Source organism: Abrus precatorius, unplaced genomic scaffold (genome assembly GCF_003935025.1).
Source record: "Abrus precatorius isolate BTA unplaced genomic scaffold, Abrus_2018 Scaffold2, whole genome shotgun sequence".
Lineage (NCBI taxonomy): Eukaryota > Viridiplantae > Streptophyta > Magnoliopsida > Fabales > Fabaceae > Abrus > Abrus precatorius.
In genome coordinates this window covers 31,903,268-31,925,824 of record NW_020874362.1, presented here as the reverse complement: position 1 = coordinate 31,925,824, position 22,557 = coordinate 31,903,268, and the positions used below count along the sequence as shown (strand labels likewise).

The 22,557-nt window shown below is 25.7% G+C and overlaps 1 protein-coding gene across 1 annotated transcript; it reads right to left on the bottom strand.

Annotated features, from left to right (window-relative positions):
• Window positions 1-3,244: 3,244 nt before the first annotated feature.
• Window positions 3,245-6,263, bottom strand: LOC113859839 (transcription factor bHLH95). Its single transcript, XM_027492514.1, has 3 exons — window positions 5,919-6,263; window positions 4,284-4,745; window positions 3,245-3,337 (listed from the first exon to the last, which is right to left on the bottom strand). Exons 1-3 carry the CDS (start codon window positions 6,261-6,263, stop codon window positions 3,245-3,247), a joined length of 900 nt encoding a protein of 299 aa, XP_027348315.1.
• Window positions 6,264-22,557: the final 16,294 nt, after the last annotated feature.

Below are 22,557 nucleotides of genomic sequence, written 5' to 3'. Positions count from 1 at the left end.
TAAGCTTTTCATTTAACTTATATCTAACGAGTTATAATTTATTACTTTACTGACCGTTAAATGTAAGTTAAATGGAAGACTTAAATCAAGTGTAAAATTTTTTAGACTTACACTAGTGTGAAAAGATCATTCTTCTATATATATAAAAATAAAGTAAAACAAAATAAAGAGAACCTTACTTAATGTTTTTCTGTTAGGTGCTCTTGATTGTTCTCTAACATTTTCTTCTATTCTTCTTTTTTGTTGGCTTTTTATAACTTTGAATTGTCGCTTCTTCTTTCTCAATCACTTCAATGATATTTTCTCTAAAAATACGTTAAGAAGAAGATTTTTTTTCATAATTTTTTTTTCTTTTTTTTTTTAAGACAATCATTTGAACTCTCAAAAAAATCTATACATCTTATTTTTTGAATTTTTTAAAAATTAAATTTTTTGTTAATTATTTATTTGAAATGGAGACCTAAATAAAATTGGTTATTCACTCACGCACACATATATAAGGTTTAATTATGCTTTTTGTTCCTATAAATATAGGTTATTTTGCGTTAAGTTCCTATAAATTTTTTTGTTAGGATTAAATTCTTGAAAAATTAGAAATTTTGGATTTAGTCCTTATCATCAACTCTACATAATATTTTATTATTTAAAATAAATATTTGCAAAAAAAATTTTGAGCAAATTTACATATTTGTAAATAAAGTCTTCTTCTTCTTCTTCCATCAAATTTACATATGAGAGAGGTTTGAAGTTGAGGAAGGTGGATGGGGAAGAGATACAAAAAAGAGAGAGGTTTAGAGTTAAGGGAGTAAGGTTAAGTGAAGCGGAAGATGAGAGATTACAAGAGAAGTTTGAATGTGAGGGAGAAGGGTTGGGGTTGGAAGGGGCTATAGGAAAGGTTTGGGGTTGAAGGAGTTGGATGAGAAGGGGTTTAAGGTTGAGGGAATGTGATTGGGGGAGGGGGAATGAGAGTAGGAGTAGGAGGAGGGAGAGGGGTGCTAGAAAGGGGAGGGGGAGATGGGTATGGAGAAGGAGAGAGAAAGGGTGTAGAAAGAAAAAAGAAAAAAAATTAGAAGAATTTTTATGCAATTATATAAAATATATTTAAGGATTTATTTGTAATTATGTAATTTTAAATAATAAAAAATTAAAAAATAATTGACATGACATATTATGTGGTGCATATAGGACTGCTGAGTTAGTTTTTTATTTGCTAGCTCAGCACTCAATTGACGGTAGAGATTAAAATCATAATTAAGCCTATATAAAATTAAAAACTTAATATTTAGATAATTTTAAATTTTATAAAAATATATAATAATTAATGATCAATATATTAATTTTTTTTAATATTTTAAAATATAAAAATAAATTTAATTAATATTCTAAAATAACCATTGAAATTTATTACATAAGTGTTAATTTTATTATGACTCAGCGAGTCATATCTTTTTTTTTTTCATAAAAGGTTATTCACACGCACACATACATACATGTGTATATATATATCTATTTCATAGGCGTTAATTTTACTTTAACTTGGCATGTCTCTTTTTCATAAAAGGCCAACAACTCATGTTGAAATTGTTAAAAAGACATAAGTTACAACAAATTGTATACATATTTAAAAATATTACTCAAAACAAAATAGACTCTTGATAGAAATTGAAATATAGACATTTCTACACATAATACGACACATTATTCTATCTTAGATTTATTGTTGTAGTTTGTATATAAATAAAAAACTTTTTTATCTTAAAATTTTAATATGTTTAGATCAACTTGATAATATGCTTTTAAAGTCAAAGATTGATATATTTTTATCTATTCACTTCAAACATTAAGTTCACTTTATGCATGCAAATTTAGTTTAAACCTTGAACCACACAAAAAAAAAAAAAACATAAAAGTAATGGTGTTAGATTATAAACTTTCACGTAAAAGTAAAGAGACCAGTCAATTTTTGGATCTTGGCAGAAATATACTAGTCAAATTTCAAATTTTGATAGGAAAATGAAGTAAAACGGTTAAGTTTTAGATTATTCTAACAAAAAATGAAAGTTTCGGTTAAATTAGAGACTTTGACAAAAACAATAAAAGGGTCAAATTTCAAATTTTGATAAGAAAATGAAGTGAGAAGGTTAAGTTTTAGACTTTTTTGACAAAAATAAATAAATAATGGTATCCGTTAGAGATTAGAAACTTTGAAAGAAAAAAAAAAGTAAAAGAGTTTTGACAAACAAGGGAAAATGTCAATTAAATTTTTAATTTTGTGAAAAAATAAAAGAGTCAATTAAACTCTAAACTTTTGGTAGAAAGTAAAAGATTAATTAAGTTCTGAATTTTTATTAGAGTTTATTATTAAGCTTATAATAGAATTAAAAGATAATAAAATTAAAGATTATATATATATATAGAGAGAGAAATAAATAAAGAGAGCCTTAACATTTTTTTTAAGTGCTCTTTAACATATCTCTATTTTCCCTTTTTGTTGACTATTCATAACTTTAATATTTTTTACTTTTTTTTTTCTCAACCTCTTTAATGATATTTTTTTAAGAGTGTATTAAGAAAGAAATGATTTTTTTTAATTTTTTTCTCTTTTTGAGGAAACTTATCTGAATTCTCACAAAAATCTACTCATTTTTATTTTTTAAATTAAATTTTATTATTATTACTATTTATTTATTTAAAATAAAATTAGTTATTCGCATACGTTTACATGTATACACATGTATAAAAGCAGGATCTTTTTACATTGGTGCAGTCTAAAAACTTTTACATCCAACCTGAATCTTTTATTTAACTTAAATTTAACAGGTTATAATTTACTTCATTGACCGTTAAATTTAAATTAAATGAGTGTAAGCGTTTTTAGACTTATACTTATATAAAAATTTCATTTCTTTTATATATATATATATATATATATATATATAATAACTAATGATAAATATATTAAAAATTAGATTCATTGTTGTAGTTTATATAGAAATTAAAAACTTTTTAATCCTAAAATTTTAATACGTTTAAATCAGCATCATAATATACTTTTAAAGTCAAGATTGATATATTTATATTTATTCACTTTAAACATAAATTTAAGCAAATTTAGCTTAAACCTTATACCACACAAAAATAAAGCCTACAAGTTTGGCCACAAAAAGCATTGTAATAACGGTTCTTTGCAGAACAAAATTCACATTAAAAAGGATGACAATGTGAGTTTTTTATCATAAAAATTTTAAGAAATAAATAGCGTAATCTCTCCTGCTGCTTGCTTGAAAGCTTCCTTCGCTGAAATTGCATCTGGGAACTGAGATGGAGCTCGTTTGGCCTGCAAGGAAAACTATTCAGTTCAGTAGTTAAAACCTATTCTCTTTCGCTCTGCTCGTGTAAGCATTAAGTAACATCCAAGAGATCCAACTATATTTAGAAGGGAAAAAAAATAATTAACGAATACGTTAACATCGACTAACTTTAAATAATTTTAAATAATATATTCTTATTATTAAAAAAAAATTAGATTAAGATTGAAACTGTAAATGTATAATCAATATTTATTTTTTATAAAAAAATTATTTGTAAATAGTTTACAAAAGTTTATATCTATAAAATTGTATTCTATTTTGTTATGTTTCCTTTTCTGGCTGAACTCTAGTTAACATTTATTGCGAGGATAGAATTATTGACTCTTAAACCAGATGAATATTTGTGTAGCATTGAACCTTTAATATCCCCTCTCTAATTGGAACTTGTCTTAAGGTTTTATATTGTTTCACTTGATTTCAATCAATATCCTGAAAAATAATTGAGTTGTCTATTCTATTTTATATTATAAATTAAGAATTTATTTTTAAATAAGACAAATTTTAAAATACTTTTTTTTTTATTTTCCTAAATATTATTATTTAAATCTAGTCAATTAAAATTTTAATATACTATATAAATTAATTGACATAAAGGATAATGTTAATGCTCATTCCATACATGTACTCATGCGAACCCAAATCATGTAAATGGAGTTTCAAAGCTAGCTAATAAAATGTAATTTAATACATGCATCTTATGCCAAGTCATGGAGTCTGCCTATTTAATTATTGATGGTTCTGGAGCATAACATCACAAGGATAAGTAGTTAATACAGGATATTAAGGAACAAATATAGTGACATTAATTTGAAGTAAAAACAATTTACTCACTACCTAAATAGAGTCGACAAAGCGTGCAAAACATGAATAACAAAAAAGATATGTACAGCGGGGATGGAGTTGTGAACTTACTTGAGCTAGAACCATGCATGAATTTTCACTCCTATTGCTCAAAATATTTGCAGACATGACCTCAATATTGTACTTGTCCAGCACATAAGCGATGGTGGTCAAGAGGTTTGGCTTCTTGGGGGCGTAGATGGAGAATTGTGCATCACCTCCACAAATGTTCAAGGCAACATTTGCAGTAGTCCACCTATCGAAAGGTGCTATCTGTTGCTGAGAGGTTGAAGGTGCACTTGATGAAGTTCCCATTGTAATTGCATTGGAAAAGTTATTATAAGAGCCTTGATCAGTGATTATTGCATCCCTTAAGTCATAGGGTTGCCATTGCGAGTTGACAATAGATGACTCGCAAGCAAAAGTGGAGACACGTTGAAGCCTCTCTTGCTTCTGTTTTTCTAGCTGTTGGAGGTTTTTCTGTAGACTTCTTATGTAGTTCACTGCTTCATCCACAATGGTTGATTTATCCGCCTACAAAGAAATATCAAATATTAAAAGCTTGTTATTAGAAAACAAATTATTCAGCCACCTAAGCTTAACTCTTGTGGTTGTCGTGAGGTGGGTATTTCAGTGTTTGGCTAGAGATAAGTTCTAGCCAAAGTAACCGCTCTTTATTTTTAGTATAAACAAAATTCTATTTCATGGTAGTTTTTCAAAAAGCAAGTAAAATCTCTCTCTCTCTCTCTCTCTCGTATATTATGAAAGTTCTCCTCGAAAATTATTATTTGAAATTATTAACTACCGAAGTTTTCACCAATCCTATTTACTTGAACTTCGCTTATGTAATAATAATAATAATAATAATAATAATACTACATTTATGATACCCTCCCATCACTCTTGTAAACATTCAATCAAGAATTGAACGGTTCTATTTATTACAATGACACATTATTCACCATTTAGATTGCACGATTTGGACCGTAAATTTGTTTTCGAACATAGTTGTAATAAATATAACTATTGCATAAATAGTTTATTATGTGAGATATTAAACAAATATTCTATTACTAGCATCATTAAAATATATTTTTATTGCAATAGACTCTTTTTGGGTATAAGTGATTTTGTGTAATTTTTGTTGTGAAGATGTAACAGATAAAACAAACGCATGTAGACGAGTAACACAAATTTCTATATATCTCGAGATGTAGTCAAATTATTTGCTGTGGTCATAGTTGATTTGACGGTCAATGTACTCAGGCAAGCGTAGAGGGTTGATAAGGAGGAGGTTTAAGTGCATAATAAGGATTGAACATTTTCTTGTGTCACTTTAAGAGCCTAAATATGCCATCTTAAAGCCGATAATAATCGCACTAAAAAATTATTGTTTATAATTTTCTTAACCTAACAAGGAAAAACAATACATAAAAAGTTAGAGGTTTGTGTCCTTTCTACATTTTCTAACTGTCTCTGTCATCAAAAGATAGAGAAAAGGTAACAAACCCAAAAAATACATACATACAAAATATATATACACAGATATACGCGCACACGCACAGAGAGAGAGAGAGAGAGAGAGAGTTTTGTCATTTGAGGATTAATAGAGAAAAATGTTCATAAATTAATATTAAAATTATTGGTTAGCCTTCAAGGTAAATTATTAAGCCTTCAATGAAAATGAACTTAATTAATTTAATTTACCTTGGAAGGAAGCTGCGGAAGCAAAGCATGAAGACTAGCGAACATGTTCCTCATTTTCTTCCTCCTTTCTCTCTCAGTCCATATATGCATTTCATGATCAGATTCACGACCCTTTCCATGTTTCCCTTCACCACTTGCAATGTTCTCATTTTCACTAGTAATTCTTCGGCTTCGCTTCTTTTTTACCACAGCTTGATCTCCTTCATTTCTTTCTTTTGACTCGTTCAGTGGCGTCATGTTCTCTTTGCTTTCACCTGACTCATCAGAATTGGAGGGTTCCCATGACTGATTCTCCCACAAGAAAGTCAGGTCATGAGAATCTTGATCTCCTGTAGTCAGGTTCATAGCAGAGAGAGAGAGAGAGAGAGAGAGAGAGAGAGAGAGAGAGAGATTTGAGGCAAGGGAGATTGAAGAGGGTGCGTTTATATAAAGGTGGCGGAGTTCAGATGAAGTTTGGAAGGAAAAATTAGAAAATAGAAATGATGAGGATGGCTAAGAACAACCCAAAATACAATCATAAGGCAAAAACGTTACTTTGCATCCCAACAAATACCTTAAACATATAGCCTAATACCGCGTACACAGAATATATCTTTCCCACTGTCGATCTGGTCCCACCACATAGTCACCCTATTTGCTTTAGTTTGATTTCATAAATTATATAACTAAAATATTTCAAATAAAAATTAATTAATTAATTTTTTGTGCTATAAAAATATTTTAAATAAATTGCATGAGAGTTTTTATATTGTGATACTTGGGATGAATTTTTGGTGCCACTCTTAAGATGGAAGGCCAGTGACATTTTTCCTTTTAGGTGTATGGGAAGGCTTTACTAAATTATTAAATTTTTTTTTCAACCCAGTTTTTACTTTTCTAAATTGTTGCTTTTTAACCCGATCACTTATATGGTAATTTTGGAAAGAAAAAAAAAAGAACATTTATGATATTAAAGAATATTTTTCTCAATCCTTATCTCAAAGTCATACTAAAATTTATTGGATTTTTGTTTATTTTCTTTACGCCAAGTCTTTAACCTCTTTAAAATATAAGATTTTTTTTACAATGTTTGATAAGTTAAAATAATTTCTCTCACGAAAAAATTAAGTAATTACAATTATGTAAAATATATAAGTCATTCAAAATATTTAATAATGGATATTTAGTATTTTTATATGTATATCCATGGAAACACAATAAAAAATCTATTAAAATGTTTATAAATAAATTTGCTAACCATTGTTCTTTTAGAGTAACGATTATAGAATAAAAGTAAAAAAATATTATTAAAAAATGAACATTTAATATTATTTTTAGCATGGCTTCTAATAGCAATTTTTACTTATTATTTTTTAAGAGAAATAATTAGCAAAAATATTTATGAAAAATGATTTTTCATTTTATGCTCAAGAGTGCATAGCTAGTATGAAGATATTAAATACATCTTATTAAATATTCTCTCTGATCTATTTTATTAAAAAAAATATTTTTTTTTCTAAGTATAAGAGAACAGATATTTATTTTTAAGTGCATTAATTAATATTTTTTATACTTTTATTTATTACAAAATTTGTATTAACTCATTACCCATATAAGTAAATTTATTTATTTAATACATAACTTGTTATTTGACTATAAATATTTTAAAAATATTATAAATTTATGACATATAACTACCTTTTGTTGATCTTGATGAGCTAATTAATTGTTATAAAAAAATCCACGAGAGTTTTTAAAAATATTAAAATTAAATATTTAATTAAATTTTTATTTTTATTTAATAAATAAAATTTTAAATTTTACTTTTGTACTTTTAAATTTTTTTTATTTTTAAATAAAAAATAAATAAATGATAGCAACATGTTTTTACCATATTTTTAATATATTATTTATCATTGAGTAAAATTAATATAAATTTTATTGAATGATATAAATGTGTTTATTAAAGGGAGATAGTATTTGTATGATTCAGTTATTTCTATACATGAATTTCCCACACATATATAAAACAATATATTGTTAACATTTCTTGAAATTGTACGTGAATTCATTATGTACTTTAACTTACATGTATTACGACATATACGAAAATTTGATTCTTATGAAATAAATATAATGGCTGAATAGATAATTATCATAATAAACTTTTTTATACATCAAATCAATATAAAATTAGAGCCTAAAATTTTTTGCTTTGCAGGTAAAGTATTATTGTTTCTTATTTTGAGTATGAAATTCGCATGGAAGTTGTGATTTGGTGCTTTAGGTCTCTCTCTAAATTTGTCATTAAAATCGTACGAATTAAATAATTCAATTTTTAATATTGAAGAATATTTAGTTGACAAAATAATATTTATTTTCATCTTTAATAAAAAAATAAGAACAATAAAAATAATAATAAGATAAAAAAATAAATAAATTATATTTTATAAAATTTTGAACTATCATAATTTTAAAATTTTCATAAACTAAAATATCCGGCTAGCTAATCTTGAAAACAGACTTTAGAATTTTCTCATAAGTTAAAACATACACCTTTATATTCTTTTTACATCAAAAAGCATCTTCCATTTAACAGTTAAATGTTAATCTTCTTGAAAATTACGAACTTACATCTTTACTCGTTTGCATTAATAATTACTTTTGTATATTATTAATTTTTAATGCTTCTTACATGCGTTATTTTGGATAATCTAAATCTTCTGAGGTACTGATTCTAACAGATAATTTTTTTTATTAATTTTGTTAAAGATATTGATTTCTTATTGTCTTTCGGAGCGGTGAAATAATATCCCCCGTAACCATTTTTGTTCTTATCTGCAGGTCCAAATGATGAAGGAGTTTTTGTTCTCATATATAATATACGCAATGAGTACGCTCTTAACTGTCTCCTTAATAAGAAGAAAAGAGTCTAACGTTTTGAGTATATGTAATGATGATTTAGATGCATTTTGTCACCTCTCTCCAAGTAACCTATGCAACATTCAGCTTAATTCATTTTAATAACAGCTAACTAGCAGTACCGATGATCCTATGGTCGGTTCAATCGTTCGGTTTGATTTTTAAAAAATTAAATACCATTAAAATTATTTTTTTTTATGAGTTTCTTTTTCTAATTTAAAATAGTCAATATTTTAATCTTTACTCAAGTCGTAACATTACTTTTCTTATTTATAAACTATCTTAATAATAACGTTATTATAAATCACTTTTAACATAAAATAAACTTATCCAAATACACTATTAGAATACCAAATTTTGAAACTAACCGGTCACGCCCATCCTGTAACTAGAACAATGTTAGTGATAACTCTAAGAGATAATAATAAAAAAAAATTTGAAGGAAAACCTTTGTTTGCCCATTGCCTAAGGCATAACTTAGGTGAGTTAGTTGATTATAAAATGTGCCCTGTATTTTATTTTTTTTATTGGGAGGAATGTTTATATTTAGTATTCAACTGTGTTTTGAGCAAGATTACCTTTTGTTGTTTGTGAAAAGTTTAAAATATACATGTCATGAATTGTAAACAAAAGTAAATCAGACAAAGTGCAAAAGTTCATTATGCATTTTACAATAAAATTTATTTGTGAATACATGAAGAAAACATTGAAGGAATATATAATTACAAATAATGTTATGTGTACATTTAATATAATGTGAACCTTCTTTTACTTAAAAATGCATACATATTTCATATACACGAAAAGGACATGTTAAGCTTGAGAGGAAAGGAGGAAAGAAATGGCAAGAATAAAAATATATTTGAGGTACAGATGTTATATGTACATATTTTTTACAACTGATTGAATGCGGGCTCCTGGATGTGCTATCACGTACTCCAAAAGTAACATAGATTTAGGGAGGGTTTTATTATATCTTTTTATTTACCTTTTTAATATTTTTTTATCATTCTATAAATAAGTATTAAATAAAAAATATAAACATTACTTTATTATCTTAAATATATAAAATATATTTATTATTTTCTTGATTAAAAGAAATTAGAAAGATTTATAAGAATATAAAAATAGAAAATTTAAAAGTATTCTTAACAAAATATAAAAAACATTTTAATCCCAATGATAGCAATGGTAAGCTTGTGTAGTAATTGTACAACTATATGACAAACCTTGCACTTTTATGTTTTTATGAGGCGGGAAAGTTGGTGGTGCAAACAAAGCACTGTTCGGGGGTACGCCAACTCTTGCTTTAAAATATACATTAAGCACCATTGGCAGTAGAAAAGTAGAATTAAACTCCTCAAAACGCAACACGCAAACCACTCTTGCATGCAACTCTAATAGCTTGCTCTGAGTTCAGTCCATTAGCTGGCCGCATGTTCGAGACTTGATACTCCATCCAAACCAAGAATAACGCAACACGCAAAGTGGCCATTTTGAAACGGCTTTTTCTCTGTTGTTTTTCCATCTCTTGCTCCCGTTTGACAAATAAACAAAAATTAATGTGACTTTCACTAACATAACAAGTTAATCATCCTTAAAGGATGGAGAACTAATAATTAGTTGAAGTCATTAAATATTCAGTTTAAAAAGTGAACAAAATAACCATACACATTAGATTACTGACTGTAATTATGATGGTTCTAAAATGTTTTCTGCACGTCACTCTTTGTGTAAAATACCAACGATTATTATCGTATTGTAAAGGTAGATTCTTTTTCACTTTAGAGGAGAAAAGGTGTAGAGAACGTGGTGGCGTCATCATGTAGACAATAGAATCGGTAGAATCGGCTACAAGTCACAATACGAACGTTACATATCAAACAAGAACCAAACTCTATCAGGTTTGGAATACACAAGCTGGGGTTGTTGAACATGAGAGAGATACATGGTTCTCGAATGCCGGCAACCTCAACTTCAACGATGCAGGAGCAGAAAGTGCAAACCAAAATAAGGTGCAGAGGTTAAGTATACTTGAGAACCGCGTTATGACCATGCTTTGCAGCAAAAGAATTGGCATGTAATTAGGCACGTTCAAAACTAAACCTAACTGCTATTAGAAAAATTAACTAAAATTCATTCAAACATATATATATATATATATATATATATATATATATATATATATATATGTGTGTGTGTGTGTTTGTGTGTGTGATTTATATTTCAGTTTTTATTATTAAAATTGAACCAAATTAAATTGAATCACACTTGTCATATATTTATATTATCTTTCCATTATATTTTCCTACAAAACTAATTTTTCTCTTCATCTTATCATAATATTATATAAATACATTTTTATTTACTCTAAATTCATATCTCTCTATCATTTGAGTATTATTTCTTTTCTGTTCTTTATAAATGAAAATATAATTCTTTCACATTTTTTTAATTAACATCTCTTTTTTTTTTCAACAAACAAACTTTAATTAAGACTACTCTTTAGAATAAATTTAAAATTAAATTAAAATTTACATAAAACAAATAAATTTTAAGAAAATAAAATTCATTTAAAACTAAATAGAATATAAAAAATTGATCAAAATCAAACTATGAAATATTCGTTTTGTTTAATTTGATTTTACATTCAAATTAAATGATATATTAATTTTATTTTTGGTTTAGATTTTTTTTAATGAAATTTGAATCCTAAAGTTTATCTTACAATAAATTTATTTTTTAATTCAATAATGTTTTTTACTGTTGTAATTACTAGCAAAATTTGATTAACCTTGATACAATTTAAGTTAGTTGCATAACAAGCCATTAAAAATCAATACTAATTAATGAAATTACAGAGTAAATTGAATTTAAAAAAATTTATAGGATCAACCATCATCCTATATAATTTTTAATCACTTATTGAATTAATAAATTTATTGGATTAATAGCAAAAAAAAAATTATTAAATTGTATATCTTTTCTAATCATATATCTTGCATGATAATTAGGAATATAATTTTTAAAAAGACTATCAATATTTCATAATCATTTAACATTAATAACTTCTAAGTGATAACACCATGGGTTAGTTCATAGTAAAGTTGACTTTGTTACTATTACTTAGCTACTTTAGATTCTCTCCTTCTATTTTAATCTTTTTAATTTGCATTTTATTTTATTTACGTTTCTTTTGCTGTCGTTATGTTATTCCAACATAATCTATCAAATTTTACCCCCCTAAATATTTGGAAGTTAGAAATTTTAAGAACCGATGTTTGAAGTTTTCAATATATTTTTTTATTATTTGTGAACCGATAAACTTGTCCATATTTTGCACAACAATCATGCATGATAATAAATAAATAAATAAATAAAATTATAGAATAATTCATCATATTAAGATTAAAAAAATAATTATTAAATATTTATTTATTTATTTGTTAGAAGAAAAGAATTCAAATTCTTACTCCATTTTCTATGACTCTAAGAGGGTGTTTATAGGCTTTGGTGGTTCTAAGATAAAAATAAGAAGAATGTAACTAAATAATAAGAAAAGTTAAAAAATTCATTTTCAAAATCTTTTTAAAAAGTTATTTATATGATAAGAGATAGATCCTTAAAAATATATAATTGACATGTTGCATTGAACTACTATTTAAGTAATATAATTATGTAAAAAAAATATTTAAATATGCTAATTTGAATAGACATGTAAATATTTATATTGTGCAAATGACTAAGTCTAGTTTAGCCATTATTCAATTATTTTATAATAAAATTCTTTTTGAATTGACTTTTTTAGCCATATATTGATAATTGAACTTGTTATTTTTTTTTATGAAATAAGCAAAAATGAGTGAAATTCAAAATCAAATACTAATAAGAATACTAAAATAATTTTTAATTTCTTAAGCATGTAAACAGAAGAGCAATATATGTAATGGTTGATTTTTAACCTATACATTAAGCCTTCTCTACTCTTGGCATAAAAAAAGTTGTCAAGATTTGAACATGGGTAGAAGCAAAATATTTTTTAATTCAACATTGACATCATGCAAGAAGGTGTGCGTAACTAAGAGAATACATAATTATCATTAAATTAGAATACAAGTCTTTGTTGAACTTACAAGAGAGAAACCTAGAACATATGCGTTTATTCATTCAATCATTTATGCTATTTTTCTGATTAAATTTAAATCTGATTTTTTTATAATTATCAATCATTCATACAATTACTATTAATACACAATGGTCATGTAATATTAATTTTTTTTTCTTTAAACTAACATCAACAATGATCATGCAAGATATTAATTCAAGAAAGCATAAAACATTTATGAACTTGTTAATTTAATAATGATTAAAAGAGAAAGATTGATTTGGTTCACCTAATCATTTGTCTCATTTTATCTTATAGATCTATTTACTAATTGAGGTACGATCACCTACGATATACTTAATTAGGATTATGTTATGAATGGTCAATTCATAACATATAATTAAGCTCAATAAGATAAACACTAATCACGAACAGAAATTAAACTTAGATTCAATCATTAAAATTTCATAATTTCATGAACACAAATTCTTATAGCCCTAGCAATGAATTTAGTTACTCGTGCTAAGAGAAAGAACTAAAACAATTATAAATAAAGTCATAATTAAAAGATAAAAAGCAAATTAGAAAAAAAAATTTGGTCTTTAAGTCTAATCGCTTGAAGCTCCAAGTCTTACCAAGAATGTGCAGATGATCACATGAAAAAAACGAGATAATCAGTGTCAAAGATCAAAAAAGAAATGTGAAAATTGTTCCTTCAAACAATGCCCTACTCCTCTTTTAATAAGGTTTGAAACCTAAAATATGTTCGAAAGTTAGGTTCATGCACTTGAGCACAACTGTGCTAGCAGTATATATGACCGTGCTTGAACTTGAAACATGGGTGTGCTTCTTTATATGCACAGTCGTGCATTTTATTAAAGTATAGATGTGCTGATTACTTTGGACTGGTCGTGCTTTGGCCAAATTGGCATTATTCTCTTGAATTTGCCCTAAAAATATCCATAAATCACGTTTATCCTTAAACATGTTCATCTACAGAAAATAACAAGATAATTAATTAAAAAATATTCAAATTAAGAATAAGTACGTATGAACATGCTGGAAAAGTGTGTCAAAATACAAACTTATCAACTTTCTCATACTTAAGCTTTGCTTGCCCTCAAGCAAAAAATCGTGAAAAAGCACAAGTAAACAATTTATAACCTTATATCACAAAATACTTTTCTTCAAGGAAGAGTGGAAAGAGCATGAAAAAAAAATATTGAATCTAAGCAATCAAAGGGATACTTAATTAAACTCTTATACTCCTTGGTTTTACTGACTACGTACTAATTGAGGTACTCTCCTCACCTTTCTCTCAAAGTGTTCAAGGGACATAAGAATTATTACTCAGTTTTTTTTTTTAAAATTACTATCATATGCTTGACAATAAATCAACTAACCACTATATACATTGAATGCAACTAAAAATCATGAGGTCTTTTTAGGGTTATAATAGGGGCCAAGGGATTAATAAATAGGTGAGATATATGAAAGGAAAGGATATACAAAGGGAAACAATCATCATAGCACAGTCCCTAAGGCTATAATTGAAGCTCTTGAAATGATTTCACATTTATTCAATCTCTTAATCCTTAAACACATTCATCTATAGAAAATAACAAGGTAGTTAATGTAAAAATCTATTCAGATAAAAAATAAGTACGTATGAACGTGCTGAAAAAAGTGTGTCAAAATATGAACTTATCGTTATCTATTAATTTATATCAAATAAAATGAGGTACCAAAGTCTTGTACCACATGACCTATCTAATACACGTAGCATATACAAGACTAAACCTTGTCCATGCAATTGAGTATTGTCAGCTACTTTAAAAATCTTGTCATTGTAGTAATGCACTTTTAAAGTAAATTGAATTCAACTCCAAAAAATAAATATATTCACAAAAAAATGTAAAATGGCAAAGTATAAATGTATAAATTGATGCTAATTAGGTTGGATCAGTAAAAAATAAGCAAACAATCATTACAGACTTTGAACTTGTGAGTGGTAACCTTGTTATTGGAAGAAGTAAAAAAAATAAAAATATCCATTCTAGTGCAAAAGTTGAAGAGTTTTGACCTTTAAATTTGTAAATAATAAAGTTCTCCCTAATGGAGCAAAGTGCACAAAAAAAGAATAAAGATATTAAGAAAAAAATAGACTTTAATCTTATAGAAAAATGAATTCAATATTGATTTGTGTTACAAAAGAAGGGTTATTACACTTATTTATAGACAAATTTTAATACAATAAAATGAAAGACAAGAAAGAGAATGAAAGGTAGTTGAAAATTCTATTCTATAACACTATCAATTAGAGTTGTTAGGTGGATGAACTAGAAGTTTAATTGAAGTCTTTTTTACCATTATCTCATAAGCTATCAAGCATAGATTAAACATGACCAAGCTTGGATTGAAGTTATCATAATGAACGAGACACTGATAGTTTGGTCAATATGTCTACTATTTGAGATTAAGATGAAATAGGCATGAGATGTAGTAATTCAAATAGAACTTTCTCTTGAACTACATGACAATCTATTTTTATATATTTAGTTCTCTCATGAAAGATTGAATTAGTAGTAATGTGAAGAGTAAATTTGTTGTCACATTATAACAAGATAGGACCATCATATGTGATTGAAAAATCATGCAAAAGATAAAAAAAAAGTTAGTATGCTTTATAAGTAGGTTATGTCTTTGCTTTTTATTTTGCCTTAGAGGAAGATTTTGAGATTGCTGATTGTTTTTTACTGTTCCATGAAACGAGTTTAGATCCCATGAAGAAGTAATAACCAATGATTAATCTTTTAATACATACACATGTGCCCCAATCAGAATTTGTGAGTCATTTTTGTTTGCTTTTATTATTAGCTTAGAAGAATAACATTTTTCTTAATAGTTGTTTGATATATTTAAGTACCCTTATGGTTATACTTCGATGAAGATCAACAATGTATTAACTTCAATGATGCACAACAAAAGAAATATGAGGCCTTGTGTGTGTGTGTGTGTGTGTGTGTGTGTGGTATAAGAGCCTACCAATAAGTCTTCTATGAAAAGAAGGATTTGAAATCAATTTACTAAATTCTTTATGAAGCTTTGTTGCATAATCAATTGGTGTGGAGCATTATTTAGCAACAAGTTGACTAACATTTGGAAGATCTAATGCATACTTTATTTGGCAAAGATTAATTCCTTGTTGAGATCTAGCCACTTCTATTTCCAAAAAAATATTTAAACTTTTGTAAGTCCTTATTGTTAAAAGTAGTGTTCAAGTTGTGTTTTGGAGTAGCAATCTCATTCAAATCATCTCTTACAACTATTAAATCATCAACATATATGAAAATAATACTAAAATGATGAAATGTGGTGTTGGAAAGAAGTGAATAGTTAACCTTTAATTGTATGTAATCATGCTAAGAAAGGAATGAAGTAAGCTTTTCATTCTACTGCCTACTGACTTGTTTCAAACCATATAACGATTTTTGTAGTTTGCAAATTAAATTTGATTTAGGAATTGAGAGTTCCAATGGAGTTTTCATGTACACATCCTCATGCAAGTCACCTTACAAGATGATTGTGTTCACATTGAACTGATTCAAATGCAACATTTCATAGTTGCAAATGGACAATAATAGTCTTAACAATTGTCATCTTGACTATAGGTCTAAAGGTTTTCAAATAATTAATACATGCTACTTATATGAAAATTTTTGCAACTAATTAGACTTTGCACCATTGGAATCATTTGCTGTATTTTTTATAATGAAAATTTGCTTACATCTAATAACTCTCTTTCCTTGTAGTAATGAAGTTATAACCTGTGTTCTTTTTCCTCTAAAGCAAACAATTCAACCTTGATGACATCCTTCCAACAATTACTTTGAATTCCATATTCATAATGTGAAGCTTTAGAAATATAAGAAAATGCATCAAAAGAAATATTTATGTGTAGCAACAAACAATTTACTATACAAAATGGTGTAAGAAATAGAATACTTAACTAAAGATGATGGTGAAACTAAAGAGAGAAATAATATGCAATCATGATCTTGCAAATAAGTTAGAGGTCTTCTTAATCTAGTAGGCTGCAAGGATTTATAGGAGTTGATCTTTATGAATTTGTTTCTTATGTAAGTTTAGTTATAGAAACTTTAGCATTATATAATTTGTTGTATTAAAGTGATATTAAAGTTTTTATTTTTTATTTTATTTAAAATAGACAAATTAGTAAGATCATAAATAAAATTAGTATCATTATTCATTTTATTGAAAGGAAAATAATGCTAAAAATATAACATTTCTTTGTAGGAAAATTTCTTCAATTTTTAATTCAAAAAAATGTATCATTTTCCTAAATTTACAATATAATTTCTTTCTATTTATAGTTAAAGTAGACACAAATGAGAGATAACAAAAAACTTTAAGATTTCACAAATCAAACAACTTGTCATATAATATTTCAAAAGGTATGACTTATTATTTAAAAATTGAGCTGACTATCTATTGATTAAATGTATAACATGTGCAATTACAAATTTTTGAAGAGTTTTAACACAAGAAATTTAATATAAAAATTAATAAGTTTAAATCTCGTTCCATTATTGGATCTGATAACTTTACTATTGGTAAAAAAAAAAGTGTTTTAATTAAACTCACAAAGTTTATAATATGAGTACTATTTCTTGATTTAAATTTCATATAGTAAATCCAAGTAAATCTTGATTTATCATCTACAATGGTTAAAAGGTATTTATAACCAATATTAGTAGGAATAATTAAACCTCATATATCTATATGTATAATATCAAATATGCACTGACATGTCTATATGTATAATATCAAATATGCACTAACACATACTTATATTGTTAGGAAATTTTAATTTCTTGTTTAGCAAGATGACATTTTCATAAGGATTTGAAAATTTATTATAATTGATTTAATGGTAAATTTTTCGTAAAACAAAGAGTCTACCAAATGGTGACCTAGACTGAAATGTCAAATATTACACATAGAATTCAAGGTGTTATTCACATAATAAGAATTTACAAGTTTGAAAGACATTTTTATTGTTTGAAGTCATTGTATAAAGTTTTCCTTTAAGTTTAGCTACACCAATCATCTTTAGTGAGTGTTGTTCCTAGATCTAACAAGATGAATAGAGAAAGATTAATTTACAATAAATTGAGGAAGTCAATTTAGAAATAAAAATCATGTCAAAATTGAAATAAGGAATGTAAAGGACATCAGTGAGAATAGGATAATTGGTGAAAGAAACAATTCTAGATATATTAGTTATTACTTGATCACCATTTGATAGTTTTACAGGTTATAGGTCTTGTTGGTCTATAAGTTTAGAAAACTATGAATAACAGACATGGTCTATTGCTTTGTAATCAAGAAGCTAAGTGGGTATATCATATTTGAGACATTGTTTTAGAATAACAAAATTATTGACACCTTTGAAATTTGAAATAGAGAATTGATTCACACTACGATTTTGTAAGGTAGAAGATTATTGCAAGAGTACCAACAAAGCTTTGTAATACTCAAGTGCAAAACTCAAACTTGTCTTAAAGGTGTGTCAGTTTCTCTTTTTCATCATCACTAAACTTGTAATCATGAGTACTAACATAATTCATAACCCTTATTTTCTTATAATTTAGAGGAAAAGCATGTTTCTTGTAGTACATATCATCAATGTGATTGGTGTTATTGCAATACGAGCATTGCTTGAAATTTGAATTCTTTCCTCCATGGTTTCTTCAAGGTCCTTGTCCATGACCTTAGCTCTTAAACATTCCTCTTCCTCCACTATAATGCAATCATTTATATTGTATTAGCAAGAATCATGGGTTCCTCAAGAGAAACCTCGATTTCTCTTTCTTGCTAAATCAATAATGAAAAAAAACTATTAACCTAATCATTTATCATCCATTAACATGATTTGTGATTTCATTTATGCATATTGCTTATTTAATCCTCTTAGAAAAGATATAACATAATCATTTTTTTTTATATATAATTTCATCATAAAAAAGTAAATTAACATGAGCAAGTAATTCTATTAGAGCACAAAGGCACTAGTTTGAGATTGTCCAATTCTTTCCATAGAATTTTAGGTACGTGAAATAAACAACAATTGATAAATAACCTTGTTTGTAGGTATACATTTCTTCTTGTATGTCGATAATCTTGAATACATCCCCTTGAAAGTAAAGTTCTTTGATATCTTCCTATATTTATGTTTTTTCAATCCATAAAATATTTTGAAGAATGAAGGAATCAATTGAATGATGCAACTAAGAAACTACCATAATGTTGCACCTATCTGGTGTACTAAACAAAAGATTACTAGCTTTAGATTTAAGCAGTGTACCCATCAAAAAAGACTTAAATGTTCTTGAATTTAACTTCATTGTCATGCTTTTGGGCCAAGAATAAAAATTGACACCATGCAACCGCTCAGAAACAAGTAAAATATCATAATTTTTATTGAAATTCAAATAGTATGGACTTGATAGATCAAGAATAGTGCAAAGTAAAGTGATGGCAAAGCCCTTATACAAGGATCTTTGATACCATATAAAGAATAAAGTTCTTCATGGTGGAGTAGAGTGTGCATAAGAAAAAAAAAGGATATTAAAAAAATTATACCTTAACCTTATAGAATGAATTCAATATTGATGTGTGTTATAAAAGAAGAGTTATTGCACTTATTTATAGACTCAATGTTAATACAATAAAATGAAAGACAAGAAATAGAATCAAAAGTCATTGAAAATTATGTTATGTAATACTATTAGTTGAGTAATTTAGTAAATAAGCTGAAAATGAATGAATTAGAAGTTTATTCAAAGTATCTATTAATAGAATTTTAAAAAGTGTATAGTTAAGATTACTTTTGCAATATTGTGGATACCAATTCATGTAATTTGTTCACCTATATTGCAACTAAAGTTACATGTGACATTACCCACAATCTAGTTCAACATGGTCAAACAAGTCATGTCAAAGTAGATAAATTCTTTATTTAGGTAAAATTATATGGAAAGATTGTAGAGTTGTTTAAGGTTTGTTTTAAGGATAAATTGATATTCTTAGAAAGGTAATTTTATATTTTTAAGATTGTGCTATTGTATAATATTTGTTTTAATCTATATAATTATCAAATATTCTTTCTTTTTTCTTATACAAAGCTAATTCATTGACCGAAGTATTAATTTTTGACATCTTAGTATTTTTTAAGAGTTTTATATATTTTATTTCAAATAAAAATTGATTTTATATATATCTATTTGTATCTTTAAACAGAGAATTTCTTGTTACTTTAATTAATCTTTTTTTTATATGATATCTACAAATTGTTGAAGTTTTTCAAGTTTAAAATAATTTATGTTCAAATCTAAATTATTTTAGTAAAAGTGAAATTTTCATTTACTATTATTTAAATGGTGTTTGAAAATACATATTAAAATAATAACAAAAAGACTAAGAATTTGTTTGTTTTTATTTTTAAAAATATTTTTTATTTTTAATATAATACGTGATAAGTTTTGCATGAACTTATTTATTTTGAAAACTAAACTATCAAACAAATTTTATTTTATTTTTTAAAATAATTTTTTAAATTATTTTAAAATATAATTTTTAAATATTAAAAAACAAAACAAAAATAAGCAAGCCCTAACAAATATATATTTAAATTTTTAATTTCTAGTTAATATCGATGCTTCAAACAAAATAATCTTTTTCTTAGAAAGCAATTGAGAAACCTTTGATTTTCCAAGCTGTACGTTTACAATTTCCGTTGACAAAAATTTTATTAGAATGTTGACCTCTATATTAATGCTAACAGCAATTCTTAAATCAACCTAATATATATTATTTATTTAGTTAGTGAGATATTTTCATGCTTTCAATTTTGGTATCCTATTGGAGAGTCGGTTCAAATTGGCATTGAGAAAAATCATATAATTCTGAAAATTAGACCAGACGTTGGATTGAGAATTAATCATCTCTTCAGCTGTTAAACGGTTCAGTAGTAACTAATTTAGTTCTAACTTAAGTTAGAGTCTGAAATTTCACATGACTAAAAAGTTTATTATATAAAAAACTCAGAGAGAAAATCAAAACAAGATTATGTAAGTTATGATTAATTTATGTGTCAATTATATTTTTAAAAAATTATTTTAACTTGCTTTTTGATATAATGATCATACACTGTCTTACGAAATAGTTCATTAAAAACAATTATTTTATGTTTAGCAAAAAGAAATTATTTTATATATTATATTTTTTTATTGACTTATAGATAAATAAAATTGCTTAAAAAATATATGACAAATAATTAAATTTATAGAATGTTAAGTATTTTAAATAAATTATTGTTATTAAATAATATGAAAAAATAATAATTTATTATCAAGAACATTATTTCAAAATATTTGAATATTAATTATAAAATTTTTGTTATAATATTTTATATTATTTTTTTGATTTATTTTTATAAAAATATTACAAAAATTAATTTTGTTAACAATAATCATATTTTATTATCTCATATTCAATAAATATTTTTTAAATCACAATAAATACATGAGTTAACAATAGAAAAATATCAACTAAATTTAACTTTTATCTTAATTATATATATATATATATATATATATATGAAAAAAAATCTTTTTACATCGTTATAAGTTTAAAAACTTACATTAAATCTGAACCTTTTATTTAACTTATATCTAACGGCCAATAAAATAATAAATTAACCTGTTAAATGTAAATCAAATGAAAGGTTAATATTTGATCTAAGAGTTTTTAGATTTATACTAATGTAAAAAAATCTTATCCCTCTCTCTCTCTCTCTATATATATATATATATATATAAACTTTTGACACCTTAATTCTTATAGTAATATGTCAAGCAAACTTATCATATATATTACGTTCATGAATAATTTTATTATTATGTAAGAAATTAAAAATAACAATTCTTTTTTCTTGCCTATCTTTTATAAAAAAATATATAATAATTATTAATTATGCTGTTAAAAATAAACTAACTTATCTCTAACTCTAAATCACATTTTTTATGTATATGGAAGCTTAGTAACTACAAAACTTTAAAAATAAGAGAACTATAGTGAGTTAAGTAATGTGAACTGTAAATTAAGACTATTGATAGGTGTATTCGTGCCACCAGTCAAGAACCAATCAAATTGGTCAAAGAATTGGCTAGAATCAGTCAAAACTATTTTTTTTTTTCCAAAATAAAATTATTTCTTTTACATTTATTTTTAAAAAATGTTTTAATGGTAAAAAATTTAAATAATAATAATTTTTTTATCTAGTAGAACATGTAACATGGTCCTTTTATATTAGTTGGAAATGTTGCTTAATTTTTCTACAATTTTACATTGGTATGTTATTTAATTTATTATATAATATTAAAAACATTATTTTATCATCATAAGTTCGTATCAACTTGAACCACAATTAAATCATTAAATCTAGAAACAATGCATTCACTAACTCAATCACCTATCCAAATTTAAAAACATTAAGAAAAACTAAATGAATCAAACATAATGACACTATCTTCTACATCTTGGAAGTAC